At 43.6% G+C, this 23,325-nt stretch overlaps 2 protein-coding genes across 4 annotated transcripts in view; one reads left to right on the forward strand and one right to left on the reverse strand.

The window, feature by feature from the left end:
• The first annotated feature begins 133 nt into the window (after nt 1-133).
• Sec20 (vesicle transport protein Sec20) lies at nt 134-16,450 on the forward strand. Of its 3 annotated transcripts, XM_089578645.1 has the most exons (7): nt 134-460; nt 714-806; nt 1,773-1,864; nt 1,946-2,044; nt 8,545-8,666; nt 15,996-16,083; nt 16,169-16,450. In XM_089578645.1, exons 1-7 carry the CDS (start codon nt 347-349, stop codon nt 16,296-16,298), a joined length of 738 nt encoding a protein of 245 aa, XP_089434771.1. In that variant the 5' UTR covers nt 134-346; the 3' UTR covers nt 16,299-16,450. The 3 variants fall into 3 exon arrangements, with proteins under 3 accessions (XP_089434771.1, XP_089434772.1, XP_089434773.1); XM_089578646.1 differs by having other exon boundaries at nt 15,996-16,450; XM_089578647.1 differs by lacking the exon at nt 714-806.
• A 5,102-nt stretch (nt 16,451-21,552) lies between these two features.
• REPTOR (repressed by TOR) overlaps nt 21,553-23,325 on the reverse strand; it is a 35,234-nt gene continuing 33,461 nt past the window's right edge. Inside the window, exon 4 of the mRNA XM_089578656.1 lies at nt 21,553-22,445. Coding sequence (XP_089434782.1) covers nt 22,348-22,445 — 98 coding nt within the window. The 3' untranslated portion in view covers nt 21,553-22,347. The remainder of the gene's footprint in view (nt 22,446-23,325) is intronic.

Below are 23,325 nucleotides of genomic sequence, written 5' to 3' on the forward strand. Positions count from 1 at the left end.
TCTTTAAATTAACGTCCAATTTATTTTATTTTGTTTACAGTTTGTTACATAATATTATGTTTACAAAATATTACGTTTTTTTCTCAATAACTTTTTTTTAATGATGATGATAATCGTTATCACGGGGAAACTGGCCAGCCGTGGCCACCGTGGCCCCGTGGTACCGTGGTACCGTGGTTACGTTAGCCACTGTAGTTACGTACCGTGGTTATTCTAGAGCGCTGTACCGTGGTCGGAAAATCTCCAGCCGGTCTAACCAGCTGGTACCCAAGCAACTTTAAGCCAGGGTCAGCTGCTGCTTCACTGCCACGACGTACTGTACTACTGTATAGGCCGTGCTCACAGCATGGCAAGCTTATGGAGAAGTAACGTTAGAAATATTAATAATAGCGTGAATACCGAAACTTCTTTGCTTCAGGAGCTCCTCAAGCTAGATCTTCGTGTGAAGACCTGCATACAGGTAGTACTGTATTTGTGTTCTCCGAGAGTTGCGTTGTACAAAACGTTATGTGACGGTGAACGTCACGTCAAGATCACCAGTGGTACCTTGCCTGGTTACCAGTTTGACTGAGCGCTGTAACAGAGGAGGCACCCTCTTCTTTTCTCACCCTCAGCTCCGCTTGATTTTTTTTTTTTTTTGCTGTGCGATTTCATCATTTTGTATGCTGTCATTATTGTGCAACATTACAAGACATTTCTTTGCCGTTGTTTAGGATATCCAAAATGACTGCGATAGCCGAGAACAGTTCAATGCCATTAATTTGGAAGCTGCGGAGGGTATGCGAAAATTCAAGAAGACATTGGAGGTGAGCATAATTACTGCGCAAACTCTACGGATTTTTTGCCAAGTGGGTAATGTTTGCATATTTTTTGTTACTTGGGTGTCATCAGCTGGCGATCGAAGTGTAGTTCTAGTGCTGCCTTCTTGGAAGCGAAGAAAGTTTGATGGTGTTATGTAGCAAGAATGTTTGCAGTGCAATAACAAACCGTAAAAGAATAACGGACAAGCTGGGAGAGTTGCATGGAATAATAATAAAAAAAATATTGCATTGTCGGGTGTGCTGCATATCTGCTTTCTTGACGCACATTAGTTGCAGCAGCAGAATGCGCGAACTTCGGTGGAGAAACGCGCATATGCGAGCGGTGATGTATTATCGCGCTCAATGACTTGCAACGCATTCCACAGTGAACCAGCTGATGTTTCCGCTTCGTAGTAGATCAATGGGGTTCCACATAGAGCACCCAACTTGCACAAACATTCAGTGTACTTTGTGCCTGCATCCACAGCTAGCTATCAATTTTCAGCACCACTGGGCTTGCACTGGTTTGAGAGCTGAGCTCCTGCCACACCGTGTGCATTGCAGCTCATATTGATCGCGATAGTACAAGATATAGTATGAGAAAAGGCGGGCAACTGCAGACACTCCACAGATACGTTCTTCATGCCCACTGCATACTTAACTTTACGGCAGACATCATTCCAACTTCACCAATCTTGCATGCTCCACACACCCATAATGTTTGATGCACAGTATTTTCTCATCTGCTGCCATTGAGGCTTCTTGCAGGGCACTGTAGCATGCAGCCGTGAAAACCCACTGATGAGCCTATATTAAAGATAGAAAAAGGGTGATAGATGTTTCCATATTAACGCATTAACTTTTTCGGCTTCTTTATGAACACTTCTGCAAAAACCAAAGCACTGAGTTTCTTCAGAATGTGAATAAAAGTGCATTCACTGTTGTAACATTTTTTAATGTTTCATATTCAAGACTCTGAAGGCATTTGCGATAGAACAGGACAAAACCGAAGACAAGGAGCGGTTATTACGCAAGGTTGATGACTGTGTGATTGGAATGAAACGGTGAGCCCTTTATCCCTTGCTCACATTTCTCGCTGCCTCACAAGTGCAGCAGTTGAATCATGCGATGCATTGTCTTTTCAGCAACATTGACGCACTGCGCAAGGCAAACCTTGCTGTTGAGAAGAGCATTGATGATCAGTACAGGGAGCGTCTCCTATCTGGAGGACATGTCAAGCAAAGGTAATGCGCCTCCACAGAGTGTGCTGAAGAACATTGTTTGTGAGTGGTCCCTAGCTGACTCTAGTCACACAGAGTTGAACTCCGTTGTTTTAATGCTAAGCCCAGTGTGACCAGTACAGGCGAGGCTAGATGTGTCGAATGTGCTGTGCCTGCTTTGTTTGTCCACCAATAGGTGTCAATGTGAGATGGTTTCATAAATTCAGCCTTAATTCAGCTTGAACCAACGATCTTTGTGGCCTATGGGGTAGCATGTCCGTATCGCAATCTGAACTGTCCTGGCTTCAGTTCTCACCCAAACCCAAGTTAACCCAATTTTCTTTTCAGTTCAGTTTTATTCTTTGCTTCCATCAGGATTTTCTTGCCCACGGCCGGCGGCGCCGCTGCCACCAATAGTGTCTTTTCTGTGACACAGGACCCGTAAGGCTGTCGTGTGAAAATGTGTTTTCTTTGGCAAAGGCATAGCAGTTATTCCAGTGAAAAAGAGAAAAAAAAAATGCAGCAGGTCTTTGCTGTGCTGAAGCCTACTAATGCAGAAATGCAGTGTAGCGACATCTTGTGCAAGGTTGCGCCATATATTTCCTGCTTCAAAGTCTTGTTTAAGTGATGTTGTTTGGCTGACCATCAGTTCTTATTGGTATGCTAGTGCCCTTTTTCTTTTTTGCCTCAGTTCTGCCCAAAACTTATCTTATGTGGCTTTAGGCTGCATAAGCTCATTGGCTTCGTAGAGTGGCATGTCTTTATCTAGCTCACTTGAGTCTTTCATCATCAAAACTGACGTTACACTGCAGATTTAAAGTAAATATCTAATTGACTGTGGAAATAAGCATATTTTTTGCATTTGTAGAGCGAATACTGAATCCATGTTTTGGCACCGTTGGACAGATGACATAGGATCCATGCAGTGATGAGCCATTGGGCGAACTTAAGGTTGCTACTCTTTCCTGTAGTTGGAAAATATGAGGTGGAGGCCAGGAATGCATTTCTGAATTAAGAGCATTGTCTTGTGGCAGCATGTAAGAGAGTGAGGGGGAGAAAAGGGGGAGATGGTGTGAGGTACAGGGCACTAGAAGACTGTAGAAGGGTAGTAGGATCCTGACCCCTCTGCCCTTTAAGAACAGCAAAAAATTCGCCTGTGCCTTTACCCACCAGTCGTTCCCGTTTGATTTTTCTCTAATATTCTCATGCTCGGCTGTTACCTATGTTGTTACTGATCCTAACTGTATGGGATATCAACTTTAGACGATGTCAACCCTTTCATTATTGTGCGACTGGTTTGTGCAAAAAATTATGAATTGTGAATTCGAATCGGCAGACAGTTGTTTGTAGCATATATGGTAAGTTTAGCGAGACTGTAGCGCAGCAGGGGATGAGGACACACAAAGAAGAAACGAACAACACGATCGCTAGTGGCACTAGAGTGATAGTGGTAAGTTTAGACTGGTAGGATAGTCTTACTTATTATTATTTAGTAAAATGGAGAATTTCTTGTCTTTCTAGTAAGTGTACACTGCCTTATTCTGTGCTTTTTTACCTGCAAGTTGAATTGTTTCATTTTTTTTGCAGTGGTGGGGATTTTTGTTGCTCAAGTGAACTGTTGAACCTGTCAGTTGCTTCTCCCGAGAAGAAAAAATTGATTGTGCCAAAATGTCTCGCCTGTTTGCCATTATTTAAAGAGCATAGAGCAATGCAGATGAGAGTACTGACTTAATTGGATGAGGGGATTGATATTGTAACTGTGGTGTGCTTATTCTCTGGAAGCTCGAGAAATAGTGGTTTGCGAGTAAAAAGTACCAGAGCGTAGGAAAACCAAGTGGGTGTGACTGATGGGCAGTGTTTAAAAACTGGTCTGATGCCTCTGTCAGTAAGCACCTTGAACGAAACTGTGCGTTTTTTATACCTACAAGGATTTTACTGAAACTTTCGCCAAATTTCACAGCTGGGTGATGTCTTGTTGCAGCACGAAGAAGTTTTGAAGTTTTTAGTTTTGTGGCCTCAATCGGGGCGATTTCTACGGGCAACATTGTGTGTGTGATGTCACAGTTTGGCAAGCTCACTGATATTCACTTTGTGTTTTCTGAAGGACAAAATTTCATGCTTGTTTTTGGTCACTTCAGACAAATAATGACCGAGTTGTCGCCTACAGTCGCCAGTTCAGCCAGTCAATGCGCTTACCATAAGTTTTGGGACAGTATCCGCAACATCATAGGTTGCTAGGCCGTCACGTCATAGTTTGATCAAAACCCAGTTTCGGTTTCCTGTTTTCTGTTGTTTTAAAATAAAACACTTCCACTCAGTGTTTTGAAAAACGTTTGTTTGTGCTGTAGAATGGGGACTCTTAAGAATGTGATGTGGTTATATACTCAAAATGTTCAGAAAACCCCCAGAGTTGCCCAGCTCCTCTGAACTAAGGGTCTGAGCTAAAGGAGCAGCTGACATCTTAAGAAAGTTCTGTTGCAGAGAAATATAAGTGACTGTTACACAGCCTGTGAAGTGCTTTTTTTTTGCAGGTGCCACTTGGGGCCCATTAGGTGATGGTCATTTGAAATGTATAAAAAAAAAAAACAGCTTTTAAGTGACAGAAACTAAGTTTAACGCAATAGTGTTAAGAAGCCCGTGTCGCAGGAAAGTTGGCATCGCCGTCTTTGACCGCGAGCGAAAAATCCATGACAAACCTGCAGAGAAGCAACATAGGTGGGCCACCTAGGTCACGTGACCTTGTGGCATCATCACAACCTTCTCACCGGATTGTGAGCGAACTGCCCACCATGGCAGATGGCAGTTAAATTAATGATTGGGGGCGAGAGGTTGTTGAAGGTTGAAGAGCAACATGGGTCGCACAAGCCCCACCAGTGGCAGCACCTGCCATCACGGGGCAGTGGTACGTCACTTAACCGCTGTACCACTGCACCAGCAGTGGTATGAGGACTCCCAAGGATCTATGAATGTAAGGTAAAGAATGACCAGTTCCGCATATATGGGCATCAACCCATTAGCCCTACCATGTCATACCCCTAAGGCGGAGCTTAAGTGTTCCCTGCAATTTTTTATCAAGCTTCCATATGCACGGGATATGCATGAAAAAGAATGCATTAATGAAAACATGTTTGTTAAACACATCAGTCTTAGCTGTAGTGGGCACTGGGTTGTTCAGGTCAAATGCAATGCACATCCAATATAGCATGTTCCTTGTGGTTGGTGTTCGTAGTGATCAACCTGAGCGTCAAGTGGGACAAAGTTGGGACTTCCAGAATCGTGCTGCGTATGGCAGCAGTTCAGTCGGTGGAAAATTTTCTTCGTTTCCTTTGTTGGCACAGTCTTGTCAAGCAGCTTTCTGTTGGCACTGCAATGGTGTCATCCCATAGTCTTGCATTGTCTCTCCATCAACCCTTACCTGCTCCCCATCATCATATGTTCTTAATGGAGTCGTACACACTATGTGTATAAAATTCAAGGCTGGCAAGTTGGCTTTTACGTGTTTCATGGTGGGTCTGGCAGAGATGGAATAGCTGCAGGTGTGTGTGCTCTGCGGACATGACATGTGCACACATTTGTGAAAAAAAAATGATAAGCAGTGGAGCAGAATAAAAGGTAGCTAAGGCTTTAAAAAAAAAAAATAAAACTTGCGCACTACAGCGTATTACACAAGAAACCAACAAATATGTGTACACTGTAGAAGACACATGACCTGGTTACAAAAGTAGCATTCTTAAATGGTCTCGAGTACAATGCATGCCAAGTCATGGACGTGAAATACTATTTTTAAAAGTGTGCTCTAAATGTTCACTGGAGTTGCGAAAATTGTTTCAATCGCTTTAACTTACATTTGCTGGTTATGTTAAACTGTTCACTAATAATGCAAATTCATTATGAATGAGACTACATCCTTCAGCCTTTAAGGCTTATCAATGAACTTCCTTTGCAGTGAGCTCTCTTAAATTTCCTTTGTTCAAGGGCTGCTGTGTGACACTATGCACATATCCTTAAACATAAGGACCACCTCAGCTTAAGGCAGTTTAATGTGGCCATGTTACAAATACATGTTGTGTTACTCTGTATAGATTAAATGTAAACAAAGAATATTTTTCCTGCTTATTTGTGCCTGCAGTTCTTTGAACAATTGGGCGGTGATACAGCAAGACGCTGCTGCATGCCTCATTCAATCTGTTTGAAGTACCCATATGTGACCTATTTAAAAATTGAACACCTATGAGTTAGGTTGTGCTTTTTTTTTTAGAAAAGGGCAGCGGTGGTTTGGTTTAGTGCACTGCACGGGCTTGGGCCGGCCCGAAAGCCCGGGCCCGGCCCACGGGCTGGGCCGGGCCGGGACATGATCTGTTTTGCCGGGCCTGGGCCGGGCCCGGGCCTGAAGCTGCGGGCTTGGGCCGGGCTGGGTTTAAAGCTGTGGACCCAAGTCGGGCTTGGGTCCGTACAGAAACGGCTCGTCTCCGACTATTCATTCACTAATGCTGAGTGAAGTGCACAACTGCGGCATTGGAGCAGTGACACGGATGAGCTATGTGTTATAGCACTCAGTGAGAAAAAAAACTAAGCTTTATTCATTGACTTATTTATTTCCTTATTTCCCCGCCGTGGTGGCTTAGTGGTCAAGGCGCTTGATTACTGAGCCAGGGAACCAGGGTTTGCTCCTAGCCTTGGCGGCCGCATTTTTATTTAGGCGGCAAGCACGACAGCCATGTGTTTTGCATTATCATTGCTCGTTGAAGAAACCCAGGTGGTCGAAATGATCCGGAGCCCTCTGCTTCGGTGTCTCTCACAGCCTGACTCCCCTTGGGCCCTTAAGCCCCAAAAACGTAGCTTTTATTGTATAGCTATATTTTTCTCATGTGAGAAAATTCACAAACTAAACCAGGTTTGGTTTTCTTTTTGATCAGCTGACTGGAACGTCTCGTAAATGAAATAGCCACAACAGCTCGCGAGAGTTTGTAAATCTCATCTCATAACCTCATCTAACCCTCCCCGCTTCTTCAGCCTGGTTCTCATTACAAGTGTTTTGCCCTGTAAGTTATCACATGGTTCGTGTGTTATCTTCTGCTCCACCAGTAAGAGTAAAATTCAACCGGTATTAATTGGCCATTGATCGTTCGTCATCCCAAAACATACCTATACACTATTAGAAATGCATTCGGGAAGAACATATTAGTTTAGGACGCTTATAGTCTTCAAAACATACACCGTGAAATACTCAAGCCTTTTAGCTTTTCATTTCTGTTGAAAAGCGACCAGTTCGGCTATGAGTTCAACCTGTGAGATCGCGTTCACTAAAAAAATGCCATCCCACGGCTTGCTAGGCAGCTTTAATGTTTATACTTCCGGGCGGCAAAATATAACTGATTAAAATCATGGGGGAATGCAAAGTAGTCTATTACGCGTGTATGCAGCCCTTTTTTTTTTTGGCTCTCAGACATTCCGAGTTTACCTTTGCGCACCGACACGAGATCACTGTCCAAAAGACGGGCCTGGCGAGCACTGCTCTTAATCACTTCCTTCTGGGTTCAAAAGAACCAACTTTCTGCAAGCCAAACTGTGGTTTCAGAACCTTTGTCGGCCAGTTTCTTATCGGTTTAGTAGCAGTATACTTGCTCAGAGTGAGCAGTAAATCTCAAGCGTTACTGTGAAATGGGCTGGGCCGGGCTCGCTAGAGCGATAATTTAGCGGGCCTGGGCTGGGCCCGGGCTTGAAGCCGCGGGCCTGGGCCAGACTCGGGCTTCAGGTCTCGGGCCCGGGCCAGGCTTGGGCCTCAGATTGAGGCCCGTGCAGTGCTCTAGTTTGGTTAGCCTAGGGTTTGTATGATAGCACAACATATGAAGCCGTATGGGGGTATGATGTGGTCAAGCTTTGGAGCCCAAGAGCCCAAGAGAAGAGGTGTGTGAGACTTTTGAGGCAGATGGAGAAGTGGTGAGCAGTTATGTTATGGGTGTAATATTGGTAAACATTTTTAGTGTGAAAGCACTGCTTTACTATTTGTCAAATGTTTGGGGAATCCCCCAAGATGGAGTAGATTTGTAATAAGGGAGTAATTACTTATTGGCATCCACCTAAGTGCAGCCATACAGCTACTGCTTCAGTGAAGCAGTGGTCCTGAGTTCGAACCCTAGACCAGGACGAATTTTTCTTTAACTACAAAGTTTCTATGGAAGCTGTATAGCTTTCCTCTGTAACCATGTGGCTGTGCTTGGGTGGATGCCATTGAGTAATCGCCCCCTTATTACTACTTGACTAGCAAAGCTGACCATCAACGCCCGGAACCGGCACCCCTTTCTCCCCCCTTCCCGTACATGGCTGACGATAGCGGCTGATGATAAGTTCTTGCATGCAGTTGTCTTTGGGGTGGCATTGCCTCAAGTGCTTTTGCACGTCCTACTTGGTTTAACCACGTTAAAACCCGACCTTTTTTTTTTACTTGTTGTATGTCAACTGTTTGATTTTTTTTTTTTTTTGGTTGAGATGCCACCAATGCACTGGAATTATATCATTTTCAGGGGCCGCGCAGACAAAGAGACGCTGCTGAGAAGTACATCTGGCATGACCGAGAATTTGTTCTCCATCAGCAGGCTGATGGCAGACCAAGTAAAACACAGTGAAAATGCATTAGACTTGCTTGGTGAGTTACTTTTTTTTGTTGCATTGTTCTATTTCATTATGAAATGTTGAAATTTTGATGAAATATTATGTATTAAGCACTCTTTGGCCGCCTTTCTGAGGTTGTTTTTTATGTGGTACCATTAGTTGATGAGGCTTTTTTTATGTGAAAGCATTAGTAGCCCCATTGAGCAAAATTCCATTGGCGACTGTCATTAGTGAGGCCAAGAGTCCCAAAAAGATGACGTCATCACGTCGTCCGAGCGAGGTGCACACGTTGTGCTGATAGATGCATGCATGCATATAGGGTGATGTCACGGCACTGACTTTGTGCGTGGACGATCCCACTCCGGTGCCAACTCATGGGGTAGGCCGGCAAGTGAGGAGGAAAACCAGTAAGACCAGTGCGTGCGTAGTGACGTCATCTGACTGATCCGCCCGAGTCGGAGCCAAGAAGGGATCGCCTGCCCGTAAGGCACTCTCTCACCGTGGCCCGTCATCTATGCAGCGCGCTTGGCCCTGAAGGGCCTTTGCCGTGGCTTTCCCCCGATGCGACGTCACCTGCTCCTCCTGTAGCGCACTTGGCCTTTACTAGTCACTGCCTGCAGCTTGAAGTTCCCAACATGTGGTAGTCTTCATGCATAACAAACCACACAGATTATCAGTCTCATAGAAAGAACTTTAATGAAAAAAACACAGTCTTACAAAAACTAATTCTTTCACATTCCCACACATTATGCTTTTATTTATGCTTTTCTATGCTTTTAATTATGCTTTTCAGCATAATTAAATTATGCTTTTCATTGGTTCTAAGTGTAAAAAATGCATTATCAGTTCTAAACAATCAGTCACGCACTATAACAGAAACTGCAATGTCAGAGTGTGTGTTTTTATTGGGATTTCTGAATTGAATATTTCGCAAGTGAATAATGAGTAAATCTTTGAACATGTATCAATAAAAGTTGGAATGAACACTAGATACAACGTACATAAGAGGAAATGTTTGTGGCTGTACTAAGCTGCTCTCGGTTCATAAAAAAATCTGGAATGTACAGTATATCTGCAATATTGTACATGGCTGTGTGCATCAGTTGTAACCTCTATAAGTTATATATCATGCCAGAATATTTATTTTGCCTATTTGATAGAACATGAAGTTAGTTGGTCATGGTGACCATGTCATGCAGAAGAATAGTGCCTAGAGGTTAAGTACCCACATCACTTAGGCCCCTAACTTTCTGTGATAGGGACATAGAATATTAATTTTGTTTTTAAACATGCCTTGCATAGTCTAAATATACGTACTTTAATTTAAATTGAACATTCAAGGTCAGGTAGCCCTGGGTATTCTTTTCATTGAAGAATGACACTTGACTCAACGCTCCCCCCCCAGCGACTGAATAATCTCTGGTAATGGACTGTGCAACGTGCACTGATGCATTGGAGGCTTTCCTGCACACAGTTGTGTTGAATGCGTCTGAAGCGTTGCCTCTCAAATAACATCGATGCATCCCTAGCATATGTATTGTATTGTGTAGTTCCAGTTTCTTCTTTTTTATAGTTAGGTTGAGATCGCAGATTGGGTTATAATCGTAAAAATATTTTTAAAAATTTTTATAAGATCTAACTCCCCCATCCAGCCTTAGTTTATATTCATGCAGATATATGGATTTAAACATTTTCCCATTGATTTGTCATTCCTAATGATGTTAGCATAAGCAACAGCATGAAAAAAAAGAAAATGTGGTTGCTAACACACTGTTCTCTGCAAATTAATGAGATCCACGATTTTTTCAATAATCACGAAAAGCTAGGGGCCTTACATTGCTCTTTGCATACTGTACAGAATACATGAAAGGCTCTGTCTTTGCCATCTGGCAGTGAAAGCTTGCAGTTCATCTTGCTGTGCATTTGTTCAGGCTTATCGCACATTGAGAATTGATAAAATGCAGTGCTTTTCTTGAGAATAGCATTTGGTTTAATGAGCTGCTTTCTGAAATTGAGCTGGCCGGCCTGGTCAGTTTCAACTAATTCATGTACCGTATTTTCCGGTGTACAAGACGCACCCTTGTATAAGACGCACCCGCCATATATGCAGGGTGTCATTGAAAAAATTGGTATATAAGACGCACCCGCGTATAAGACGCACCCCCATTTACCCAGTTAGGCTAGTGAGGCTTAATTAAACATGCTTATGCGACCATCGCAAAATGCACCGTACGTGTGAGCAGTTCTTAAGCAACGCTAAGTGATCGAAAAATGCAACACTCACGCCATACCAGCCCACGTTTTAGCACAAAAGAAAAAAAAAAGCGAAAGAACTCTATGTCCATAACAATTTATTTTTACATAAAACCTTCAAAGTCTTCATCTTCGGATGCGCTATTGAAAAGGCAACGCGTCTGAAGCATTCTCTTCGCACTACGTACTTGCAAAGGGTGACTAAAAAAAAACATCGGCTTCTCTTGGCTTGATGGCGAGAAGCGCGACTGTCGCTATCTTTTGTCATTTCACATTACCTTTGCTTGGGGCCTCCGAAACGGCCACGTGTTTAAGATCCCGGAAGTGGTCAACCCCGCCGTTTCATGATAAAGTTCACCTAAAAAAGTTGCGCACGGCGGTCCCCGTATTGAAGTATTAACCATGTTACAACCGCGTTATTGGTAGTAATATTTTTTCGGTGGAAAAAGCTTGACCATGAACCTGAGTGATTTCTGAACTTGCAAAAAAAAACCCGGAAAATTCGCATATGAGACGCACCCTTGTATACGACGCACCAGCAAGATTTTTGAAAAAAAACCGCGTCTTATACACCGGAAAATACGGTACTTACAGGTGCTTTATAAGTATGATCTGTCAAGAATAAAACATTTTACATGAGCGGAGTTGTTATAGCAAGGGAGCAAATGGCACTAAATATTCCATTTTTAGAGGGAGGGTCTGGCCATATGAGCACCATGTTCCTGCCCGGCTGCACAGTATGGTGCTTTCAGTAAAACATGCTTTTGGTTCGTTAAACGGGCCCTGAGCATAAGAAACCAACTGTTCTCACCAAAAGGTGTTTTATTGTGCGAATATACTTAAAACTTAAAGCAATGCACTGCTCCATGCACTTGCCAAAGTTCCCGGCTTCTAACGTGTCGCTATCACAGCTAATTCCAAATGACTGGGCCCTGCATCTGCTGCTGTTGCTGTCATAATGAAACTTTGTTGTTAAACTGGTTAAAGTGGGTAAACAATGTAACTTGTTCTGTAGCGTACAGTATGTGTCAGATAGTGTACTGTACGATCAAACTTCCTCTCTCTGGCCAGTTTTTTTTTTTTTCTTTCTAAGGATGTCCCTGCTGAGCAGAAAATGACAGAGCAAAACAGTAGTTTCCAAGATGTGCAGTGGATTATGCTGCTTATCCAAGCATTTTAGATTCACTTTCTTGTGGTGCACCAAAACGATCCGTGTATAGTCGATGGCTGTCAGCGCAGTAACGAAAGAATTAAGTACTGCAGTTACTGTTATAGCCGCATTCTTGATACCATGAGGGGCAACACGACTCTGAGAGAAAAAAAAACTTTTCTTACAAAAAAGTTATTGCTACCAGTCATGATGTATTTTCCAAGCAGTCAATTGTGTGCAAACATTTTAAAACTCACTGCTTAGGTGCACATACTGCTGCGTCTTGTAAGTTAGTGTATAACATTGGTTTCTTTTGCCTTGTGCACACCAGTGGCTTTTACCTGTGTTTTTCAGCATCAAGGATGCATGTCACCAAATGGCATGGATGTCGTAAGGGTTGAATTTATCTGATACTATTCAGAAAATATTTTTTCCTTGACATTTGCACTTTCGTAGCCAAAATTTGTGCATTCTTAATTGTCCTAGCTGGCCATTGGATTTCTTGCACTTACTGGCATTATATATTGCTACTGTTACTATAACCCTGGCACTACTGTTGGGCACTGGCTATGAGTGTATACTGCATGCATGTGCAGTCAGTTCTCAGTATAGTAACAGCAGTGTTGGTGCAGTAAAGTAAACTAAAATGTTTCGCTAACTGTGTGATGTGTGTGGAACATGTGCAAAGCTAGTGCCCAGCAGTAACGGTGATAATTGTGTGCAAGCTGAAGTGTCCCATTTTTTGTTGACATCACGGGCGGCGCAGGTACTTTTATTATTTATGATGCTTTGTCACTCATTTTTCCTTCCCTTTAGAAGGAAATATGTTTTATTTGTTTTGTTCTCGAATGTTATTACTTTCAAGAAGACATTGATTTTGCTGTCTGATTCAGTGGTATGTTACAGTTAAAACTCGATTTGACAATGTTAAGAGCAGCAACGAATTATTTCGTTACATCGGGAAATTTGTAACATCGAGGAAGGCATTTTTCTGTCTTTCGAAATCTAAAATCATAACAAAGTAGCTCCTGCAAGCTACCGCGGCATCGTATTTGCCGACAGTTCATGCCTGTGAATATGAAAAGTCCGTCAAAGCAGCCCAAATCGCTTTTGCTTGAAAGTGTCATCTGTTAAATTGGATTTGAAGTCAAGGTGGGGAGCGCAGCAGAACTGCCTAGTGAGTTGTTCTGTGCAGCGGCATAGCTTGCGGCCCCATCAACACAAAATCAGGGCCATGACTGGGTGACTGGGGCATGACTGTTGGCACGCTGCCAACAAGCTGCAAGTCTGGTCAAAATGAGTGTAGTGAGAAATAAACTTTTTTTTTTTACTCATTTATTCCCAGAAAAACTTTGTTAAATTGGGTTTAGCAGTCGTTTGTTTTGTTGTTTAGGGTTATTGAGAACATTGAACCCTCTGGGTACTTGCTGGGGAATCAAAATTTGTTTCTTACATTGGGAACTTCGTAAAATCTAATTTTGTTAGATCGCCGCCGCGGTGGCTCAGTGGCTATGGTGCTCGGCTGCTGTCCCGAAAGACGCGGGTTCGATCCCGGCCGCGGCGGTTGAATTTCTTTGGAGGAGAAATTCGAGGCCCGTGTACTGTGCGATGTCAGTGCACGTTAAAGAACCCCAGGTGGTTGAAATTATCCGGAGCCCTCCACTGCGGCGTCTCTCATAGCCTTAGTCGCTTTGGGACGTTAAACCCCATAAACCATGAACCAACCACCAACCAACCATAATTTTGTTAGATCGAGTTTTAACTGTATCAGTTTAATGGAGATATCAGTTTACCTGCAACATCTCAAAACAAGTTTTGCTTCTGTGGTGAGAAGGGTTTATGTTGAATGAGTAGCTGCCACGGTAGCTTAGTAGTCATGGTGCTCCGCTGCTGACCCGTAAGACACACTGGAAGATGGCACTTCAGTTTGTCTTGCGAGATTTTCAGTGCCGAATTAAAATTATAGATCCTTGTTTCTTGGATATGGGAGTGCTCAGTGTGTATAATATGAGGAAAGATCTTTTCGTTTCCATCATAATCTCACGACACATTTTGGTCAGTGGTCCTTTGAAGGTACTGGCACAGGTTTTTAAGGACCATACTTTTTTTTTGCTGCAAGAGAAAGACTCATGTCCAAATTTGAGTTAGGATTGGCATAAGACATATTTAAAACAATTTTTTGATCAGTGGATGCACTCATGCTTGTGTATCATCAAAATAATGAAAAGCCAAGAGCAAATATGACCCTGCGTTCATGTTGTCTCCATCTCTCGCTTTGTCCTGTTTTTTACGCTGCTTTAGTATAAATATAACCCCAGTCACAAGAAAGTAACCTTTTATTAAACAGTCTGTCATCTTGTCGCACGCCCTCAGGACTGTTGCATTACTTTTGTGCTGATGTATACATTCTTACATGTTTTTTTTAATTTTAATGGCGTTGGCAACCATTTGAAGCCTCGCAGCCGGAGAAGTAACCTAGATGGGCCACCGTGGCAGGTGGCTGGTAAATTAAGGATTAGTCACAAAATATTGCTTGGGAAGAGCAACCTGGGCTACATGATCCCACTGCTGCACTACTGCGCCAGGAGTGGTATTAGGACTTCCAGGGATCTGTGAATGTAAAGTCGAGAATGACCAGTTCCGCATGCATGGGCATTAATCCATTAAGCTATTGCATCATACGGTCGAGACAAAGCTTAAGTGTCCCCTCCAAATTTTTTGTGTGCATGCATATAAGGCAGTGATGCGTGCTGCCATGCTGCTAGGGCTGCTGCTGTTCTGACATTCTACTTGTCGATGGAAATGCAGTGCCTAAAGTTTCATTGCACTAGAGATGCCCTAAAAAAAGTTGAAAAGGTAATCAAATGTAATAACTAATGTTTAAAAGATGAAAACATGATGCACTTAGCAACCAACTTACGTAGAGCAGTACGAGGTCATGTGGTGGGATGCACTACTAGTACCACAGTTCTGCTCCAGTATGGCACTTCGTACAACGTGAGTAAGTTTTCTGCCCCAAATTAAAGTTAGAATCCCTTGTTTATGTGTTCACATCATGCGTGATGCTATCAATGTGATGCAATTTTTTCATTTCCACCATAATTTCTCCACATGGAGAAATTATGGTCATTTGTTAGTTCGCTGTCGTGGTGGCTCAGTGGTTGTGGTGCTCGGCCGCTGACCGAAAAGACGCGAGTTCAATGTGGAGCCGAAATGCTTGAAACCCATGTACTGTGCGATGTGAGTGCACGTTAAAGAAACCCATGTGGCTGAAATTTTCCAGAGCTCTCCACTACAGTGTCCCTCATAGCCCGAGTCGCTTTGGGACGTTAAACCTCGTGAACCCATAAACCAAACCGGATGTTGGTCTGTGCAAAACATTTTCCAAGAATGCTGCATTAATTTCATTCTTACAAGAATTTTCGTTTTGGTCCCATTTTCTTGGTGAACCTCACGTGGACAGTTCATGTAAATGTCTCAAAAGTAAAGGATGGGCTGCAGCAATTGAATAAAGTTTCTTGAGAGCCATTGTACTGGGGAAAGGGAGGGGTTTCAAGGTTTTCGGTAAAATCTAAAGTTTCACAATTTACAAAAGAAACTGCTTTAATATTGCTGCCATGGTTAATAGCTGTGATGAGCTGTTAGCTCTCTGAAGGTAGCGAAGAAATATGGGCACTCTTGTGCTGGTAGCTTTTGCTCTTTTCAGTTTCTTTGAGAATTGCTGCTTTTTGGTTCTATGTTGCAAAGTGTCATTGCAAAGTGTCATTAAAGTGACTGTTTCAGTGGCGAAGCATCATATACAGTTCCCAATTCCTCACAAGGTTGGATAGCCACTACCTAAAGCTGGGTAGCCATGCATGTGCTTGGTAGTCCTGGTACACAGGATGTGTGTGACGTAACCATGTTGCCATCTGGTGTGGAACGCAGTTATACAAATTAACATAATCTTGCTGTTTGCAGTGAACACATCAACTGCGATTACGGAAAGCCAAGAAGAGTCCCGGCAAATGAGCAGCGCGATTCTTCAGTCAAAGAAACTGCTTACGAAGTATGGCCGCAGAGAGATGACTGATCGTGTGCTTATCATTTTAGCACTGCTCTTTTTCTTTGCATGTGTTCTTTATGTGCTGAAGCGAAGACTCTTTTGACTTGCTAGGGCAACCTCATAGCTTCTATGAGCTGCTGCAAAGGAAGAGGGTGGAATGGCCTGTGCAGTGCTTCAACATTAGCTCTCCTGTTCCGACGCTGGGTGTCGAGGACTGATGGCACTGATCTGCCAGCAGAATCAAGAATCAGACACTCGCACAAGTTGCATTTCCAAGAGTGATTGTACAGTGTGCATAATGTATATATATATATATATATATATATATAGATGCACGCATGTGAACAAGATAAAGTTTCATTTCTGTGCACCTCCGCACTCCGAGCAATGGGCCGTGGCAAACATCTCGCAACATATTTCTTTATTTATATGAAGAATAAACAAGCACTTTACATCCAGTATAAGCACTTCTCTGTACAATCTCATCACATTCATGGTACCGTAAGGTTCCGATTCTTGAAGCCAGGAACTTGTGTAAAATGGAGCACATGTCTGCTCCTTCAAATTGCGTCTGGAAACTAGACAACAAGGGTGACAACAGTGTGCCAATACATAAGGGTAATCTACCGCAAAGAGATAGAGGTTGCAAACTCTAACAGTCAGAGTTGCGGAGGGGGGCCAGCAGTTATAATTTCATTCTGCAGAACGGGGAACGGCAATATTTTTGTTCCTTTCAAATCCTCGGAGTGACCAATACAAACAGAGTCCCACTCTTGAAATGGTGATGTGGTCCCATTTCATTCCTTTATTTCCAGAATATCGCAACATGCTGCAAAATATGATTTTGCCAGAAATACAAAACAGCTCATAATGCCCTAGTGAAAACCTTGTAAGCTCGGGTATGTGTATACCTAAGTTATAGTGCTGCCCTCTACTTCCAAACCATGCTGGACGAAGCATTTGGCTTTTTCACCATTTTATACTTATGCTTAAATAAAAAAAAAACACATTTTAGCTTTCTACATGCATATATGACGTATATGCTCAGCACAACTTGCAGCATGCAGTCCGTTGGTTTGCTGCATGAAAACGCCAGAATATGCGATCCAAGAAGGACGCCAAGATTAGTCAACTTTTGCCAACGCCTGTGTTTCATCCCCAATTATACACATTGTAACATGAACAGACAAATGGGGCCTTCTTACTGGAATCGAAAGCTATTTGCAATGCGATTCGCCGCCAAGCTTATTTTATTGAAAACTCAAACATCTACACAGAGGCATTTCTACTGCTTTTTATTTCCACCTGAAAGCACTGTAGCAAATTCTGTTCTCTGCTTGGCTTAGCAGCTCTTTCAAGTATAAATTTGAATATATGCTTGAAGAGAGTGCAGTACTTGGTGCAGCAATGCCGTTGCTGCTATACGAAGTAACATTTTTTACACAAAACTCACCGCAGTGGCTGTGGCTTTGGCATTCGGCTTCTGATCACAAGGTCACAGGTCCGATCTTGGCTGTGGCAGCTGTGCTGCGATGGAGGCGAAATACAAAAGTGCTCATGTGCTGTGCGATGTTGGTACGCATTAAAAAACCCCAGGTGGTCCAACCAAATTTCAAGCCCCCACCCCCCCACCCACTCCTAAGGCACCCCTCATACCCGTACCCATGTTGTCGCTTCGGGACGTTGAAACCCCACAGTTTACTATTTACCCTATACACAAATGAATATATAAGAGGTATTAAGGCGGAAGCCTTTAATGCCTCATCGTTGTAAGCAGAGGTTGTCGACAGAAATGTCATGCTTTTCAATTGGTCCAAACGGTCGTGACGTCACAGTGCGCGAATTTCAAACGGGGCCAATTGTACTTTGGCTTCTAACCATGCAATTAATTAAAGGATCGTATAGTGATGCTCCAAGTAAGTGGGACTGAGTTTAGTTAATTGCTTACTTAACCAATTAGCCTAATTAACCTTTCTAGTCAGACCAGATAAATAAAACCAAGCAGGAAATTCGCCGAGCTCGGGAATCAAATCCCAGTCTCCGGAGTGCGAGACGAGCACGCTACCACTCCGCCACGCCTGCTCGATGGTTTGGAATGAACAAAGGCACGTCTAGTGAATACGGTGTCTTCGTTCACTCCCATCTTCCTCCCTTCCCGTTACGGCGAGGTTTAGGTGTCCACCGAGATATGAGAGACAGATACATTTCCTTTCCTCAAAAACCAATTTACCGACGAGCAAGGCGTAGAACCGAACGGGCGATGGCGTTCTATGGACTCCCTAGCAGCGTTGCAAGACGCTGTCGCGTTCCGCTCTCAGAGGCGAAGCTTAACATCTTAACCACACATCAGTGACACAAGCAGCAACACGGCGCTTAAGGCGCCGTGTTGACCTAAAGTGCCTCACTGCACTTTAGGTCAACAAAGTGCCCCCTGAATTTTTCTTTAATTTTTGGCTGTTATGTGCTGAAGGAACACTGGGCTACTGATGATGCCATTGGGGAGGGCTCCAGATGTGTGTCAACCACCTGAGATTCCTTAATGGTGCCGTACGTGGGCACTTTTGCAATTGACCTTCATAGAAATACATACTGAACCCATGAACTTGTGCCAAACAGCTGGATGCCACAGCCACAAAATCGCAGCAATGCGTCACAATCTGTGTCAAAAAGGGCAAAAAACACTTGGCTGAACTGGCCATCGCTGCACACAGAATTCAGGTGACTGCCTGTAAACTTACAACAGGGTGTTGGATGTACGGAAAGCCAGAATGGACACACAATGAACTTTTTCAGTGATTAATAGTTTCCGCATGGCTCGAAATCAGGGCTGCTTTTACACCAGCTTGATACTGGATACTGTGCATATCAGTGCTAGTAGATGCATGTCGGTAAATGAAGTTCCTTTTGTGAGAAACAGGTCCGATTCCATTTCCATTTAGTTCCCACAGCAGTGACAGCAGATCCTCTTCTGTTCCATACCAGGCCTCCAAAAAGCTGGAAAATCATTCCAGATTGGCAACTCCGCAACTCTGCTAGGAACTAATCTGTCACAGCAACTCCACTCATATCTTTCTCACCTCCGTAGATGGTCTCAGTCAGCTTCAACCCAGCCAGACACTTACCGATTGCTACACTAAAAATGGGTTTCAAGAGCATATGAAGTGCTGCCAACTTCAATGTGATGTGTAGAGATAGCCGATGGTGGGCCCTGAAATTGCTTTGCGAAGATATTGAGAGTACCAAGGCACAGTCACAAAACCTCTCTTCTGTTCACATGCAGCTGGAATGCACAGCATTCATGGCGATGGCGGCAGCTGGGGTTGCTTTTCACTGCCATCCCTGCTGTTCTGGCATCAGCTTAGCTGCCCCTTCTGCCATACTGCACTAGCACATGGATTTCGCACACACTGTCTTGCAACAAGCAGCCTGCAGGCAAGGCTAACATGCAGATTGCCTCAAACTGGGCTGCGATTGATGAATTGGTCTGGGAAGAAAGCAGTGATGCATAAAGCATTCCTAACCAGGGACTTGTGTTGCTTTGCACTGCAACACAGTTGTGCCTGTGTATGCCTTGCAACACAACTGTGCAGCAGTACGCTAGTTAAGAGAAGTGACCTAGCTTTCATTCCTCTGTCCCGCAGAGTACGCTTTTTGAACTCGGAAAAGGACACCGCATAGCTAAAATTTCTCCAGTTTTCAAAAGCTTTCAGCTTTCACTCAGTCTCATTTAATTAGTCCCTTTTTTTGCAAGGCTCCTGGATTACGTGATTACCAACCCTGGTGTTCACTTGCAATGTGGCAAAAGAATGCTGCTAAGCCGATTTGTTTAACACACCATTTCAACCACTCGTCTACGATCCATCCACAGGAAAAGTAACTTGCTTGTGCCCTGGGTATATAGAGATTTGCAAAATGAAGCAACTAACGTTGGCACCGGTACAGCTTGACTACATGGGTGGGCAACATCCCATAACGCTCAAAACCACAGCTGGACTGAAGCACAAATTCCACAAGACTGAGAGGTCAGTGCTCCCATAACTGTTATCAAAGAGCGTCATGACTCAAGAACAGCCACTGGAATCTATATTACATAGCGTGTGGTGTAGGTGTGTTTGTATGTGCGTGCACATTCATCATGTCTTGACTGGCTCTCACTGTTTGGCACACACGCACAGCTGCAACAAACTGAATGCCCAGAACCCAACTTAATGCCGCTGGTTTCACTAGATGGAGGGTACAGACAAAGCTTTTGTCCTTGAGCACTGCAGCTTTAAGGAGCTTAAGCAAGGCTACAAAATGACACCGGGCAACTCAAGGAAAAACAAAGGGGGATGGGGGAGGCAAAGGGCCAAACAGAATTGCCCACAGCTCCAACAATGGAATGAAAAAGCTGCCAAGTAATGCTTTCAGATCAGCTTAGATGGCAGATCTGCCAAGAAAACCTCAATACCACGAGGTGGTAACTGCTATGGTTGCACTGCAGGTACTGTAAAACAACTAGACAACACACACTCTTTACAAAAATATTTTGTACATCTCTCCACCCGAGGTGCATTCACCTGGCACAGGATTGGCGTGCAGGTGGCAACAAGAGTCCGAAAAACAGCATTGCACATCTTTGCATCCTGCAGCTCTAGTCAGCTACAGTGCTCACTTTGACATTTTTTCACCCATATAGCGAGCCAACATGCAAGATTATAAACAACAGAACATATAGCGAGTGGCAACAACTATAACAACAGGGCTAGAAACAAAAGTGATGGCCGTAAGGCCAGGTCATACGCTTAAGCTGCACTAAAACAACAACATTTGGGCCAACCGGAAGCCCACGCACTGGAAAATGGCAACACTAAAGGAGGAGCGACAGGATTCAGGCACTGCCATTACTGCAGCAGGCGAGAGACAACACTGCCAGGAAGCCACAAAAATCAAACAAGCATCAGCGTGTAAAGAGAAAAGTGAAGCTGGAGACAAATCTCTAAGCAACAGAACTGTTCTTGAATGCCATACCTTCGAAACAGCACCAAGGGAACCCCATGCCTGCAAGCTGAAAATGCCAACCCTGAAGACAAAATCTCGAGCAATATGTGTAAAGATGGGAGGGGAGGCTCACATCTCCTTGAAATGTAGCAAGGAAGTTCCCCTATTCAGGCACGGCCCTACGGTTTGCCTAATAACTTTCTGTACAGCAGCAGATTACAAAAAAGGCACTCAAATGACTAGTGTTTCACTGACTTGAATTTTCCGAAGGCCCACACCCTGCCCTTTGCTATAGCATGACTCTGTAACAAGAGAGAAGCACACTGCCAATAGTAGACATTTTGTGCTGTGGTATCGCATGCTCGGTTGTTCCCTTCAGGGTTTTGTATAGCCAGGTGTCATTACTACCTTGCACTTCTCACAGCCTGAGGCAACTTTGAAAGTTTGAATGCGAAGAACAACACAAAACAACAGAGAGGAGAACATTTGGGCAACAGTGCATAAAGGTCTATTATTCATGCCTCCTACAAGTGAACATACTGGAGCTCTCAACAAAAAATGTAAAATACTCGTATTTACAACAGGCATATTTACATATGTATACATATAACTATCACTTTGCTGTCATGCAGAACAGTGCAACATATTTTTTTCAAAACCAACACACTATAACACGCTCAAAATAAAGTCTTTTCTAGAAGCCTTCCTGCCAACCTTTAAAACTGAAGCACTACTATCACTGACTACAATACAGCCAAGCAAAACACATCTTATGTAATGGCCCTGCTGCTGCAGCACCTGGCACACTATCTTGTGTTTGCCAGCATCAAAGGGTAATAAGTTTAACTGCACTTCACGTACTCCTCAAGAAAGAAAGAGGAAAAGGAGGCACACCTCCAAGCACAAAAGGGAGCCTTTGATGGAGGCCCCCCCTTGCACACGCACACATGCACGAGGGGCGCCAAAACAAGCAAGGCCTCTGGATTAGCCTGCGAGGTGGATAGATACAAGACCAAGCATCAGAGCAGGATGACCCGTATAGTGTTGATGAAAAGCCTGAAACCGATGCCAGAACAGACTCCAGACGGGGGAATGCCCACAATTCCCGTCACACAAGCTCACTTTGATATCACAGTACCGTTAACAACCAAAATGCGACACTTCAAGGTTCCCATGTTTACCGGGAACACACTGCTGGAGCACCGGACTGGGCATTTTCGCTCATAAAGACTTCCCCTCTCTCTCTTTCCACTCTGGAGGAGAGGCTGCTCAGGATAGGTCAGCAGCTCACAGCTCAGAAAGGCCTCCGTCTGGGTTGCCCGCTGCAACACTGCTCAGCACTCGGTTGACAAACTCTGTTGAGTGTCCAGCCACCTTCACTGAAACTGAAGAGAACAGCCAATGCAAAACTCTAAAACTAACACATGGTGTTGTGAATTTGTGGCACACCAAACATCCACCGTCTACTCTTTTACACACGAAGCTTGGTATGTTCCTAGTAGCCAACACTTTCTAATGAATATGTATGGTTCCACTGTGAGGAAGCTGTGAGAAGGAAAAGGGGAAAAAATTGTTTACTCTCCCTGGGCCGCCAAAGATTGCCTCTGGATTTACCAGACGCTTGAAATGCTCGTTTTTAATGACTTGGCTGTTGATTTCTGGTTTGTCGTGAATTCATGACAATCGCCATTTGTGCCACTTTGCATCTATTCAAGGAATTACGCTGAAACTCAATCTCTCGGGGAAATTGTGCACTTTTCCTGATGCTTAATGTGTACTACAGCCTGATCTACAAGCTGTACTACAAGAGCCAATTTAATATGAGTAGCAACAACAATGATGGGGTGGACAGTGGCAAGAGCCAATGACGACAGTCTGAGTTTGTTCTTAATGATTGAAAAGAATGTGTGAAATACGCAAGAAAAGACAGCCCCAAAAATGTGACAATGCCAAATAAGGAAAAATCTAATGCACTGCAACTGAAAGATAGATTTCCGTCACTACAAATGCAATCTGCACCTGTCTGACGATACAGGATGCACTGACGTTATGAATATAATTTTTGCAGTATTTTTATAATATATTCATTACGAGTACAAGTATCACAGCTGATCTTCCTAACAATTTGCACTAGGTGTGCAAAATGGATTATCCAGTGCTGTAAATTCGTGACTTACTGGTTTCCGAAATTTCAATGGCTTTAACAAATCTTTTAACTTACATTTGCGATAAATTAGCTGGAATAATGTAGAAATTATGATTTTT

The sequence above is a fragment of the Amblyomma mixtum genome, chromosome 3 (assembly GCF_055824585.1).
Source record: "Amblyomma mixtum isolate Tamu chromosome 3, ASM5582458v1, whole genome shotgun sequence".
In the NCBI taxonomy this organism is placed as follows: domain Eukaryota; kingdom Metazoa; phylum Arthropoda; class Arachnida; order Ixodida; family Ixodidae; genus Amblyomma; species Amblyomma mixtum.